Source organism: Sorex fumeus, unplaced genomic scaffold (genome assembly GCF_029834395.1).
Source record: "Sorex fumeus unplaced genomic scaffold, SorFum_2.1 ptg000240l, whole genome shotgun sequence".
NCBI lineage: Eukaryota > Metazoa > Chordata > Mammalia > Eulipotyphla > Soricidae > Sorex > Sorex fumeus.
Genome location: NW_026606297.1, coordinates 2581646 through 2595609, shown reverse-complemented (window position 1 = coordinate 2595609; position 13964 = coordinate 2581646). Strand labels below are relative to the sequence as shown.

The following is a 13964-nucleotide window of genomic DNA, read 5'->3' as shown; positions in this document are numbered from 1 at the left end:
GAAAAAACCCGAGTGCCCAAGAACAGATGACTGGTTAAAGAAACTTTGGTACATCTACACAATGGAGTACTATGCAGCTGTTAGAAAAGAAGAAGTCATGAAATTCACATACAAGTGGTGCTACATGGAAAGTATCATGCTAAGTGAAATGAGTCAGAAAGAGAGGGACAGACATAGAAAGATTGCATTCATCTGGGGAATATAAAGTAACAAAATGGGAGACTAACACCCAAGAATAGCCAAGATAAGTACCAGAAGTTTCACTCCATGGCTTGGAGGCCAGCCACACATGCTGGGGGAGAAGGCAGCTCAGATAGAGAGGGGAGCCTCAAGTTAAAGGTCTTGGGAAGACCTTCCCAAGATGAGAGATGCATGCTGAAAGTAGACTATAGACTGAACATGATTGCCACTCAATGCCTCTTTTACAAACCACAGCAGCCAAAAGGAGAGAGAGAACAAAAGGGAATGCCCTGCCACAGGGGTGGGGTCAGATGGGGGGGAGGGATGCTGGGAGCATTGGAGGTGGGGAGTGAGCACTGGTGGAGGTATGGGTACTCAATCATTGTATAACTGAAACCCAAGCACAAAAATTTGTAAGTCTACAACTGTACCTTGTGGTCTTTCACTAATAAATTTTTTAAATAAAAGTGTCCATTCCAACTATTATTGTCATACTGGTCTCTTCTCTGGGCTGGAGTGATAGCACAGTGGGTAGTGCATTTGCCTTGCAAGCAGCCAACATGGCCACTCCGAGTTCGATTCCTCTGCCCCTCTCGGAGAGCCGGGCAAGCTACTGAGAGTATCTCGCCCTCACGGCAAAGCCTGGCAAGCTACTCATGACATATTCAATATGCCAAACACAGTAACAACAAAGTCTCACAATGGAGATATTACTGGGCCCGCTCAAGAAAATCGATGAACAATGGGAGGACAGTGACAGTGACAGTGGTCTCTTCTCTATCCTAAATGCTCTCCGACCCATGCACACTTTTGGCATGCTTCCAACCATTGACCAATTCTCTTAACCCTTCTTTTCCCTGGCTTTGGATATTAGTCCATACTATTTTTTTTTATCCCACAAATGAATGCAATCATTCTACATCTGTCTCTCTCTGTCAGATTCATTTCACTCATTTCACTCAGTCTGACACTTTGCAAATCCATCCATTTATAAGCAAATTTCATGACATCATTTTTCCTCACAGCTATGTAGCATTCCATTATATAGATCTACCATAATTTTCTTTATCCGGTCATCTGTTCTTGGGCACTTGGTTTGTTTCCAGATTCTGCCTATTGCAAATAGTGCTGCAATGAACATAGAAGTGAGATGTTTTACTGCTGTGTGTTTTGAAGCCCCTGCAGTCATACACCCAGAATTTTATATACAAGATCTATACAAGGCTTTTTAATGAGCTGTTATTGATTTAACCACTAGCTGAAAATACTATAAAATTATGGATTTCCTCTTTAGACTTCTACACATGTATAAGTTCTACCACCAAAGTTTTAGCGTTACTTCACCATCAACATGAATGCTGTACTCATTTTCCCCAATCTCTCTCCCTTTTCTTCCAGTAAGCATATTTTTCACAGAACATAAAAGTGTTTTTGTTGCACATATGTATAACTCTTAATTTCCACTCATAAAACACTGATACAACTTCCATTCCAAAAGAAGAAAAACAGAAGACCCAAAGTCACAAATAATCAGTCAGAGAGGGGAAATATTGAATAAAGATCATAGTGTTTCAATGACTCTCCCTACTTTCTAGGCTCTAAAGACAAGCTAAGTATTGATATTGCCTGGCTTGCTCTGTGTTCAAGGTCTGCTTTCATGAACAGCTCTGTTGGATGGCCCCCTTGGTGTTTCATTCTTGTGGGTAAAGGACCCTCAAGTTCTCTCTTCTTGACCATAGTGATTGCCTTTAAGCAGTCACCACCATTTTCAAAGATTTCTAAGTCGTCTCCTACCTGACTCTCTTCGTTGGGCTCTTTAGTTCCTGTGTTGACTGGATCAGTCCGAAGTATGCCTTGCTCCTCTTCACATTGTCACGGTCACTTTGATCACCCAAAAATGCTTCCTGTCTATATTTACTCCCTTGATCTTCCAATTTGACATGAAATCCATTTTCTTTGGACTCTCATTCTTTTCTTTAGCTTTTCTGACTTTTACATCTCTTCCAAGTATATCTTCGTGCTTATTATGACAAGCCTTTTCAGTGGGATTTCCTGACAGAGTTACCGTTCAGGCCTGAAAATGAGTAAAGATTCCATACAGAATTCCTACATCTATTTTTTACATCTTATCTTTTAGATGTGTTCCCATCTTCCACTATTTTTACATTTTTCTACTTCATTTTTATATTTTTCTTTATTCTACAGATTTTTATGTAATAAAATAAATTTACAGATAATTTTTAATCAGATCTTGTTATTGCCTGTCTAAATTCTGTTCAAAAAATAGTTTTTAAATTTTTTAAATTAAAAAATGGACCATACTCGCTGGTGCTCAGAACTTACGCCTCGTTCTGCATTTTGGGATCATGCCTAACAGAACTTAGGGGACTGTAACAGGTACTGGGGATCAAACACCAGTCAGCCACTTGCAAGACAAGCACACTACTCACTGTACTATCTCTCTGGCCTCTCAAATAATATTATTTACCGAATATTTATGAATTCCATTGTGCAATTTATATACCTAAAAGAGTATCTCTTGCAGTTGGCCTGTACATACTAGAAAATGGTAATGACAAATTTTATTCTTTACATGTTTTTCTATAAAACAGATAATATGATTTAATGCATGCTATATGAAGAATGTGTTGCTTTATTTTCTTGTATGCTAATGAAGAGCTTCAAAAAGTTTATTGTAGCAGCATAAGAGTTGACTCAAAAATGTAGTCATTACAGATATTTTATTAATTTTCTTATTTATTTATAGCATAATTCCATATAAGAGGGAACACGTTTGCTTATTGATTCTTGAATACTTTCAGAAAATATCATATATTGCATATATTGCAAAATATCATCTATGCTTTCCTTTGTGCATTGTTCAACTGGCTTGGAAGAGACAAAAGACATGTCTTAGTGAACATTGCTATTCCTCAGGGGAAAAGCTATACCCTCTAACAGCTATTTTAAGATATTGAAGATGCATTACCACAGACTGCAATTACTCTGTGAATTCCAATTTGAATTGAAGTATCATCTCTCAAGAGTGTAATCCTAGGGTCACATTTCCTTTTCAAGGAGAAATAAATCAACTCTGGCTATTAAGGCCACTGTAGGCAATCTCAGATAATCAAAGTTCTCTTCCCCTTTCAATAAATAAAGTTCTATTTATAAACTAGGCAATTCAAAACATCAATAACTACAGTGATATCAATGGCTAATCAGTCACAAATAATCACTCATTAAGGGGAAATGTTGAATAAAGATCATATTTACTAATGGAGATCTTTAAAGCATCATGTCTATGTAGTGATGTAAATCATATAAAATATATCAATAGTTTGTAAAATTAAAAAAATCTTGAATAATCAAGTTATGCCATGTTTTTGTGCAACCATAACTTTATGTGTGATCATATAAGCATTATTGGCCATATATCATCAAGAAAATTAATGTCCCTAATGATTTAATGCCTTTTTTCAACGCAAAGGACAAATCAAATCAAAACTTGTGCTCCCAGTTTTACTCTGCCTAATCAAGATTCATAAATCTTTAAAATCCCTATCAAAGACAGAATTGTAAATTCTGCCTCTGCTTATGGTCTCTGCAACCAAACTAGATCCTCAGATTCAAATTAGATGTATGTTAGCAGAATCTGGCACATTGAATTGCCCTCAATTTAAATAATAAACATCTAAGGTACCATAAAATGTCTCTTCCATTTGCATTTCTTTTCTATTTCTTCTGTCTCTCCACCAGCGTTGTTTCAAAGGGAAAAACTGAACAAAATCTGTCAAAAATAAATTATCTTTAAAAAGTCAAAACCAATTTTTGAGTAATACAATTAGCCTGTGTCTGGATATCTAGCAAAGAAAATAAAACACAATTAGAGGATCTGATAAGCACCCCATACACACATTTACAATAGCCAAGCATTTTAAAAAAGAGAATATATAGGGTAGACACACAATAAAATGTTACTTGGCTATTAACGTAGATAAAATGTTGCTACTTGCAGCAACATAAAGGGATATAAAGAGTAGTATTATGCTTAGAAAAATAAGTCAGATGGAGAAAAAGAAATATGATTTCACTCATAAGTGCATATATGGAAAAAATGAACAGAACACAAATAAGTTCTCAGACTATTTACCATCATTGGTGGTTAAAGACCACATTAGAAAGAAAGGGAGGAGTTAGGGAAATTAGGTAAAAGGGATCCATTATCCTGTGAAGAATAGAATTGAAACTTTAATAGTGAACATAATGCCATATTATGCAGAAATGATTTATAATGGCGTACACTTGAAATTTATATAATCTTAGAAAGCAGTTACTTCAGTAAAAAGTTTTTTAAATAGCAGCTTTGCATGCTATAACTGCCATGTGTAAAGACAGATGCTTTTACCTGAATTACCTGATCATGAGTGTTATTACTTTGGCTGGTGTTTCTGAAGCCCTTTTAGGTAATTGAGTTTATTTAGATTAGAACGTTATTTGCCAATCTCCAGGCCACTTTCCGAGGTCAGCTGACTATGCCCTTTAACATAAGTCACTGCATTCTCTGCTTCTTTCTGATCTATCAGACCCAGCCTCGCCTCTTCTTTCCACATAGTAAACGGTTCTCTATAATTTAGCCATGACAAGAACTTCAGTCTCTCTGAATGGTGTATTGAGTCCTTGAAGTCCTTCAAGTTACTCACATTGGCAGCATCCTTATTCTTTATTCCCGCTTCATAATAACGACTGCAGAAACACTGGACACACTTCCAGATCATACCGCACTGTGTCAAGTTTGCAGGCACTATACCACAGTCTCTGTGAACACTTTACCCCTATTCATTTTTTGGATGATCACTCACTGGTGACAGCATAATTAGCATCAGCACCATATTTATTTTCTCTTCCCCCAACTTGTTTTAGATCTTGCTATCCTTCCTTTGCCCTAAGATATTTTATAATTTTAGGAATTAATATTTTTCTATCATGGAATTTAGTGTATTTTACATAATAGGATTCACAGCATTTCCCCCATGGGAAGGCAGTGCCACTTGTATTTTCACACCATTATATATATCATCTGTGTGATAACTAACTGAATGATCACAGAAAGGAGAAAAGCAGGAAGGATGAATGGATCAGAAGATTAGCTCTATGCACAGATTTTTAAATATGTATATTAGAAAGCCATTGGATAGAAAGAGACAATGAACTTTGCAAAGTTCTTGCTCGCACTGACCTTCTGTCCTTGGTCTCTTGCCTGATGGTATGTTTTTTGAAAAAGTTGTCAACATAAACAGAATTTGTTTTTTTCAAAATAATACACAAGCATTCCTTATCTATATTGGCTTGATGTAGAACATATTACTTATAGAAATATGCTTATAACCAATTTATATAATCAATCTTTAAATTATAGATTTCAAAATATTCATTGATATATTTACTCGAGTATTTGATAATCACTGGACTAGCACATAAGGATAATAAGACAAAATTATGTTGTTTTCTTCTCTTAGGAATTTATGGCCTAGGGAAGTGATACATATTTAAGAGTATTTTAAGTATATTTTTAATGAAAAAGCTATGATGCAACGATTTATATTGTCTTAGAGAAACTACTTTTAAATTTCACATTTCCAAAGTCCTAAAGAATCTTAAAGTTTATTTTGACTGGGAAAAACATGATTTTTCCGTTTAAATTCTGAGATGTTGTTGTCAAATAATGAATTCTGTTAAGAACAAATAAATCATGCCTGTGTGAGAACAGCAAAGAAAGCATGAAAGGGGCATGTCTGGAAGTTGGTATCTAGAGGAAGTGATGCGAAGATATTCTGAATGGCGTCCTGTGCTGTGGAGTCTGAAACATTGCACCTCAGACTGGTAGGTTATGAGCCTCATCACAGTCAATATAGAAACCAGGCACTAGAGAAAGTAGGTCTGCCATTCTAGGGTGGATAACAATTTCCAAGGGTAAGAGAATAATTTAGGTTATTTACTCATATATATAACCCTGTCATAGCAGGAACCAAAGAGAGAATCCACACAGAACCAAACTGTCCAGAGCATCTCATGAGTGAAAAGTGCATGGTTTTAATAGAAAATAGTAGACCGTCACAAAAATGTGGTTGCCATAGAAACAGGAATAGCTGTAAGTAATATGTCCCTTGAATAATTTTCTTTAGTTCTAGTAGTAATGAATGCAGTTGTGATCAGCAGTACTGTCAGCAGAAGGAAAAACTTTCTACTGGTTTTCTTTATTATATGTCCTAAAGGAAAACAGAGTGTGGCCATAAAGTATAGTTAAAGCACTTGGTCTGCATGCAGCTGACCCCCAGTAAATCCCCAGCAATATGTGTGGTTTCCAACTACTTCCAGGAATGATCCCTGAGCATGGAATCAGAAGGAAGCACTGAGTATAACACTGCTGAGTATGGCTCAAAAGATAAAAATGCAAAAAATACAAGAAAGAATGATCTGAATTATATTGGTCATCTGAACACAGCCTTCCTATTCCTTTTCTTTCTCCCACTCCATTTATGGTTATGTTCCTCTCTTCAGATACTCATATAGCCTTTGTAAAGATTTCTTTAGCTCTGATATATCCATTGTTGTATTAGAGAGTGTATAACAACCTGCTTTTGTGGGTAGGCAGAGTAAAGATACATGAATATGTGTGCACAGATTGCTTATGGTGTACAATTTATAAAAAAATAACTAAGATGGAATACTGTAAATTATTCTAAACATCTTCAATGAAAGTATTATGCAGACATTTTATTTCTGCATAATACTTAACCTGATTTTTACTCAACTCCTGTATGTAAAGTATTACCATAGTTGCAATTCTACCAATATTTTGGAAAAATTAGACTGCAATCCAACTTATTTCTCCCCAATTTAGAAGTTTCTCATGTCATTGACGAACTGATACATACTAATACACTTTAAGGTAAGTATTACTTGCTATTTGTGTTTATTTGGAGAAATAGAGAGATGGAAAATGAACACATATATATGTAAAATTCTGTCATTCTTCAATAACAGGATTTATTTTCTAAGCCAGATCATAGTTGTCAGATACTGAAAGCAAATAATTTGTTTGCTCTACTTACAATATATAGTCTTATCACACATATTAAAGTCTAATCTGCATTTTTATAAAAACCAATGAAGATTTACTGTTTTAAAAAAAATAATAAATAAAATCCTGGTGGAATGGAATGAGAGACAAAAGTGTTTGCCAATTTTTTGGTGTAAGTATCCCTATAATGACCAATTTTGATCCCCAGTGTGATGTTAATTGAAAGCAGAGAAGGGAAGATAAATTCAAAAGCTCATTGCTATTAGGAATTTCCACTAAGTAGACCTCATAGATATAAGGAATTAAAAAAGCATAAGCATGATATTTAGGAAGTTGTTTGAGTATATAATTTTAACATAATATGTTTGATGATGAATATACATGACTTCATTTCTAATAATGTCTGTGATTAGCAAAAATGTGGCAAAGTTTCCAAATATTTTAAACTATTTCCGGCAGCCAAAGACCTCCAGAACCAGCCACCACCATGCTGAGACCACTCTCCGCACACATGAAGGTACTGGCAGAGGAACAAAGGTGCACAGGTCCCGGGGCTGAGATCTCCAAGCCTACTCAGATCGGAGCTGAGCATCCTCCACCCAGATCCTCCAAATTCCAGTAGGCGGGGGTCACACCCACCAACTGGCCCCCTGGCGCCATGTAATCCCGTCAACGGCTAAGACTCAGAGACTATAAAACCCAGCTCCCAGAAGCGCGCGGTCACATTTGCATCTGCGCGACCTCTTGTCATCTCATTCCTACTTTGGACAAACTGGCAGGCTACCAAATGTAACCTGCCCACATGGCAGAGTCCGGCAAACTCCTCATGGCGTACCCAATATGCCAAATACCGGTAGTAATGAAGGTTCTCATTCTCCTAACTCTGAAAGAGCCTTGAATATAGCACTTTTTTAAAAAGTCTCAGGGCTAGGACAAAGGAGACTTTACTGGGGCCTGCTCGAGGCAATCGACGAATAACAGGATGGTTGTGATTGATTGATTTTTTGAGCCAACATGAGCCATTACAGTATACCATATTATTCTTTCTGAAAGCTTTATTCCACTGTATAATTTGTTACAGGTACCACACTATTCAATGGCTATTTATTTGTTTTTTTCTCTAGATAAAAAATGGTAGTATTTTTCTTTTCTATGCTACTCTTCCTTGCTGTGCCTGGAACATTATGGAAGCTCCATAGATGTCTACAGTGCATACATGTTACACTGAGCAATCTCCCTTTCTACCCTGGAATTTTGGAGAAATCCTATTGAAGTTTCCTCTCATCACCAGTATAGCTATAAAAGGACAACTCTCTTGATATTAAATTATATTAGAAGAAGCTCCACATAAAAATTCATGGCTCATATATTACTCACAGTTACTGTTAACTTCAGAGTATCATATTAAAACAGAAAAAATCTGCATAAATTTATTTTTATTTCTCACATTTTTAGTTTTTTGCGCCTATCTTAATATATGGTCCTAAAGTAGCTGCTATAGTGTCTGCTCTCGGACTGATTTCAATGATGACATTGAGTTAAAATGTCTCAGCAGAGATTCTCTGCAAAGACGGTTCTTGCCTCAACAAAGTTACCCATCCCAATAACACTAGCTTCTTCCCCTGAGACAGTCTTTAAGAAATGATCAGTAGTTCAGAGTCAAGTAGACCCAGCATTCTTTGTTTTTGAATTGAATCACCATGAGGTACAGTTACGAAGCTGTTGGGTTTGAGTTTCAGTCATACAATGATCAAACATCCATCCCTCCACCAGTGCACATTTTCCACCATCAATGTCCCCAGTAACCCCCCGTCCCCATCTCATCCCTCCCTCTGCCTCTATGGCAGACAATTTCCCCCATATGCTCTATTTAGGGGCATTATGGTTTACAATACAGATACTGAGAGGCTATCACATTTGTTCCTTTATCTACTTTCAACACACATCTCCCATCCTAAACCATCCCTTAAACCATCATTGACTTAGTGATTCCTTCTCTGTTCCATCTGCCTTCTCCTTCAGCTTATGAGTCGGTCTTACAGCCATGGAGCAATATTGCTAAAGCCAGCATTCTCGGACTCATTTCAGACCATTGTTTAGAACCTTCCTGACTCCTGTATTCATATGTTGGGCAGTAAAAGATGGTAGTGGGACATGGTTGCAAGTTTCTGGTGCCCTAGACTTTCACCTCTACCCAGCTCTGCTTCCTTAACTCCTCAGCCAACTTACACAGCAGTGTCTGTTCCTTAGTTCCAATAAGGTAATCCGGAACATTGTACAATACTTATCAATATATAAATTTCAATGCAACTTTATATTAAATATTAATTTTCCTACAAAATGCATTTTGTAAGAAATAGCAAATATGAAAAATAAGGCCCTGACACCAGTGAACAAAACAGATGATTAACTTCAGTATTGACAATTAAATCAATATGGATACTGAGCTATAAGATTTTTTTAAATATTTATCAAAATAAAAAATATATGTAGGGGGTAAAGACATAGTACAGAGGTTAAGGTGCTTGTTGCTTGCATGCAGGCTAACCAGTTTGATCCCCAGTACTACATACAGCCCCAGAATACCGCCGGGATTGACCCCTGAGCACCACTGGGTGTGGCCCAAAAGCATAAAAAATAAAACTATGCATTCATTTAAATAATAGATCTCATTATTACTAGTAATTAGGTTTTCTAATCTATAACTCCCTCAATATAACTGTTTCTTGCAAGATTGCAGAAGATAAAACATTCTAATTGAGAGATAGCACACACACTGCACACTGTCCTCCCGTTGTTCATCGATTTGCTCGAGCAGGCCCAGTAAAGTCTCCATCATGAGACTTGTTGTTCTGTGTTTGGCATATCGAATACGTCACGGGGAGTTTGCCAGGCTTTGCCATGCAGACGAGATACTCTCGGTAGCTTGCCGGGCTCCCTGAGAGAGGCAGAAGAATTGAACTTGGGTCAGCCTCGAGAGCCGCTTGCAAGGCAAACGCCCTATCCACTGTGCTATCTCTCTAGCCCAATAGGGAGATATTTATTGAAAACATTTGTTCATTTTTATTAACCTTGGAATGACCTGAATTTTCTGGCTGACAAAAATTATCTTTAAACAAGAACTAGCCGACTTAATATAAGCAATTGTTAATGTGGTGCAAATGGTCTTATTTCTAATAAGAAATGACATATTAAACTATCCCTTATTGCTTAACTGTGATCTCATACACAGTTTTAAAAGGTAGTGCCAGACAAACAGTATGATTGAACCAGTCTAAGGTTCAATTTTCACTTGGATGAAAATGTATTTCATTCAATAAAGTGTGTGGTTTTTTTCTTAAGGGATGAAATGACAAAGCTGAAAATGTCCTCTTAAACTTCTACCCTAATTAGTCACTTGAGACGCTGTGTCTGCAAGCTATACGCCATTGAATCTGCTATATTTGCATAGCCATTTCACAACAGATGACCTATAATCAAGTTTTGCATCTTTTGTTGTTCTTTTGGTATTATCATGACAACTTTCCAAGTTTTTCACTCTTTAAATATAAACTAGTGTTTATGACAGTCAGATAAGTGTAGATTGCTTAATTCATACCCCGATCAACCGGTTAATGGCTAATGAAATTCATTGAAAATTTTGCAGCTATGAGAGATCACATCGAAAGCCAAATGTGAAATATCCCAACTTGAAGACACTCTGAGTGATTTAAGATAATGTTTCTAATTATCTTCTAGTCCTTGACACGAACTATAGCAAATACACTCTTTTAAATGTATTAACAACTTTATTAACCCAGTGAGTGAAGCGGCCAATATCTTCACAACCCGTCTCCCTCAAAAGCACGAAGTTGAATAAGGTACCTAGCATAGAAAGGTCCCATCTCCCTCAATATAAGAGGCCAGCGTGAGTGAGGAAAGTTGGGAGAATCATTCACCCAAGATTTGGGGGTGGCAGGGAAGAGAGAGTCTTAAAAGATGGTGTTTACTGAGGAAGAGGGGGGAGGGGAAGGTGGAAGATATGATGAAGACCCTGGGGAAATACTGGGAGCTGGAGCTAAGGAGCCAAAGGATTTTGGAAGTGCGGTGCCAGAGTCCAGAAGTGGGGTCCATTCTGAGGCAGGGTGGCTCGTTGGTGGCCCCCTTTCATCAACCTGTTGCTCCTGAGTTTCTTCATCCTGTTCCTCCGCAGTCGCCTTATTATTAACATTCTTCTTGCAAATGGGGCAGGTATTCTGGGTCTTAGTGAGCCAAGGGTCCACACAGTGACTGTGATAGGCATGACCACAGGGAAGAACCCTCAGCTTGTCCCCGTCCTTATATTCCTCCAGGCAGATAGCACAGACATCGTACTGGTCTCCTTTCTGATAGACGTGTGTAGGAATCTGTTCCAGTTCCCTTTTGGTGAGTCGATTTCTCCGGACCTGAGCCCTCTCCTGGGCATAATTCACGACCATCGTAAAAACTGCCATAGACAGAATCAGCAGTGAGAAAGACCCTGTAAATATGACAAGGTAAAAGACCAAATGGAAGATATCATTGGGGGCCAGCAGCACGTGGGCCCCGTGGGTGTAAAGGAAGAAGGCTCGAAGATACTTGGAGCTCCTCTCTCCAATGAACACGGAGGGGATGAAGATCTGTTCCTGGATCTCCTTGCTGTTCCACACCATGTTCAGCAGCTCGTCCGAGTTCACGTTGTACACCACCGCTGCCCCGTAGCCCGCGTTCTGCGCGTTCAGGACCTTCAGGTCGAAGTTGCAGTCGAACCTCCGCAGCAAGGCGATGAAGACGGACTCCCGGTCCCCCGCAAAGGGCGGCGGTGGCGGGCTGACGGCGCTGCAGGCGTTGACCGGCTGGACCTCCACGAGAAACCCCTTGACGCCTTCCGCTTTCAAGGACGACCCGAAGAGCGCCGGCAGGTCCGCGAAGTCCATGGTGATCTTGTTGCTGGTGGTCGCGCGAATGAACCCGTGGGCGGGGGCCGCTCCCCACAGCACCGCGGCCACTGGAAGGAGCAAGACGGGCCCCATGGCTGGGGGGGGCGGGAGAGTTCTGGCCCCCTCTCCACCTCCTCGGGCTCCCAGGGGTCCAGCCACCCCGAGTCCAGCTTCCTAGCTACAGGGGGGTGCAGGGAAGAGCCCCGAGTCGAGGAGGGAGGGGTCCATCGGTGTGCTGGAGGGAGGAGGGGGCAACAGGTAAAATCTTCGCGGGCACCAATTTAAAATACAGGGAAAAAATCAGGGAAGCACCAGGGACAAAAACTGGAGCAGTCTGGAGGCTTCAAGTGTGAGACTTCCGGTCAGGTGGACCTTCTCCTTATGACCTTGAACAGGGCGCCAGGTAGTTAGGTGTCTCTCATCATTGGACGCTGGAGGGGAAGGACTTCCGGTCCTCGCTTCCTCTTTCCGGCGCCGGCTGCTCTCGCGAGACTTCCCCGTCAGACGCTCCTCCCAAGGTGGCCCGCCTGCCCGCTCATTGGACGCTGGAGGGGAAGGACTTCCGGTCCTCGCTTCCTCTTTCCGGCGCCGGCTGCTCTCGCGAGAGTTCCCATCAGATGCTCCTCCCAATGTGGCCCGCCTGCTCGCTCATTGGACGCTGGAGGGGAAGGACTTCTGGTCCTCGCTTCCTCTTTCCGGCGCCGGCTGCTCTCGCGAGACTTCCCCCGTCAGACGCTCCTCTCAAGGTGGACCGCCTGCTCAAGCTATCGCGAGACTCTGACTTTCAGTTCATCTCTTGACACACGTGTTCCTGAAGATTTGGGGCTTCGTCTTTTTCATCGTTTTATCAGAGTGGACCAATTCTGTCTTTAAAAAAAAAAAATAAATGTCTAACAAGATATAGAGGTAGGAATCGACTCTAACATCTTCCTGATGTACCCACTTACACGACAAGTTCATCTACCCAGGATGAAGAAGAGGCAATTTTTCAGTTGTAGGAGCTGAGCGATTTTTCTGGTGAATTTGAATGTGTGAAACCCTGCAGACCACAACACCCAAAAGGAGAGAGAGAACACAAGAGATCGCCCTGCCACAGAGGCAGGGGGGGATGGGGGGGATGGGGGTGGGAGGGATATTATCCAGGGTGGTGGGAAATGGGCACTGGTGGAGGGATGGGTGTTTGATCATTGTATAATCGAAACCCAAGCACAAAAAATTGTAAATCTACAACTGTACCTCATGGTGTTTCACTAATAATAGTAATAAAAAAATGGAAAAAAAAAATGTGTGAAACCCAGGAACTACTGAATATAAACTGCCCGAAACCCAAGTAGATTGTTGTCCTAGTGGACCCATTTCCAACAGGAGAGAGTATCCGTTTGTGTCTTAGATGGTATGTTTCCATACGGCTAAGCTAGCTCCTTAAGTGCTACACCAAAAGATGAAAACCTAAGTTAGAGAAGGAAATTACAGACCACTTTAAATAGAGATGCTTCTAATCTGCCAAGGCAGAAATAGAAAGGCTCTATTTTGAGGATGCCTCCCTCGTGTTACCCTAAGGACTAGGGCACCCGGTGTGTTCCATCCCAGCCTTATCCTTCTCTTTTGGAAAATTTACCTGCTTTGTTACTATTTTTTTTTCTGGGTTTTTTTTTAACACAGGTATCTGACAGACTATGAAATGCCACTCTTTCTGCTTCAATATAATTAAGATGGGTCACAAAATAGTAAATTCCACATGCAGCTGTATTTAAAGACGAACA

The 13964-nt window shown here is 39.8% G+C and overlaps 1 protein-coding gene across 1 annotated transcript; it reads right to left on the bottom strand.

Moving 5' to 3' along the window:
• Positions 1-11235: 11235 nt before the first annotated feature.
• Positions 11236-12270, bottom strand: LOC130018167 (E3 ubiquitin-protein ligase RNF167-like). Its single transcript, XM_056108967.1, has one exon. The coding sequence runs from the start codon at positions 12196-12198 to the stop codon at positions 11236-11238; it is 963 nt and encodes a 320-aa protein (XP_055964942.1). The 5' UTR covers positions 12199-12270.
• Between the last annotated feature and the right edge of the window lie 1694 nt (positions 12271-13964).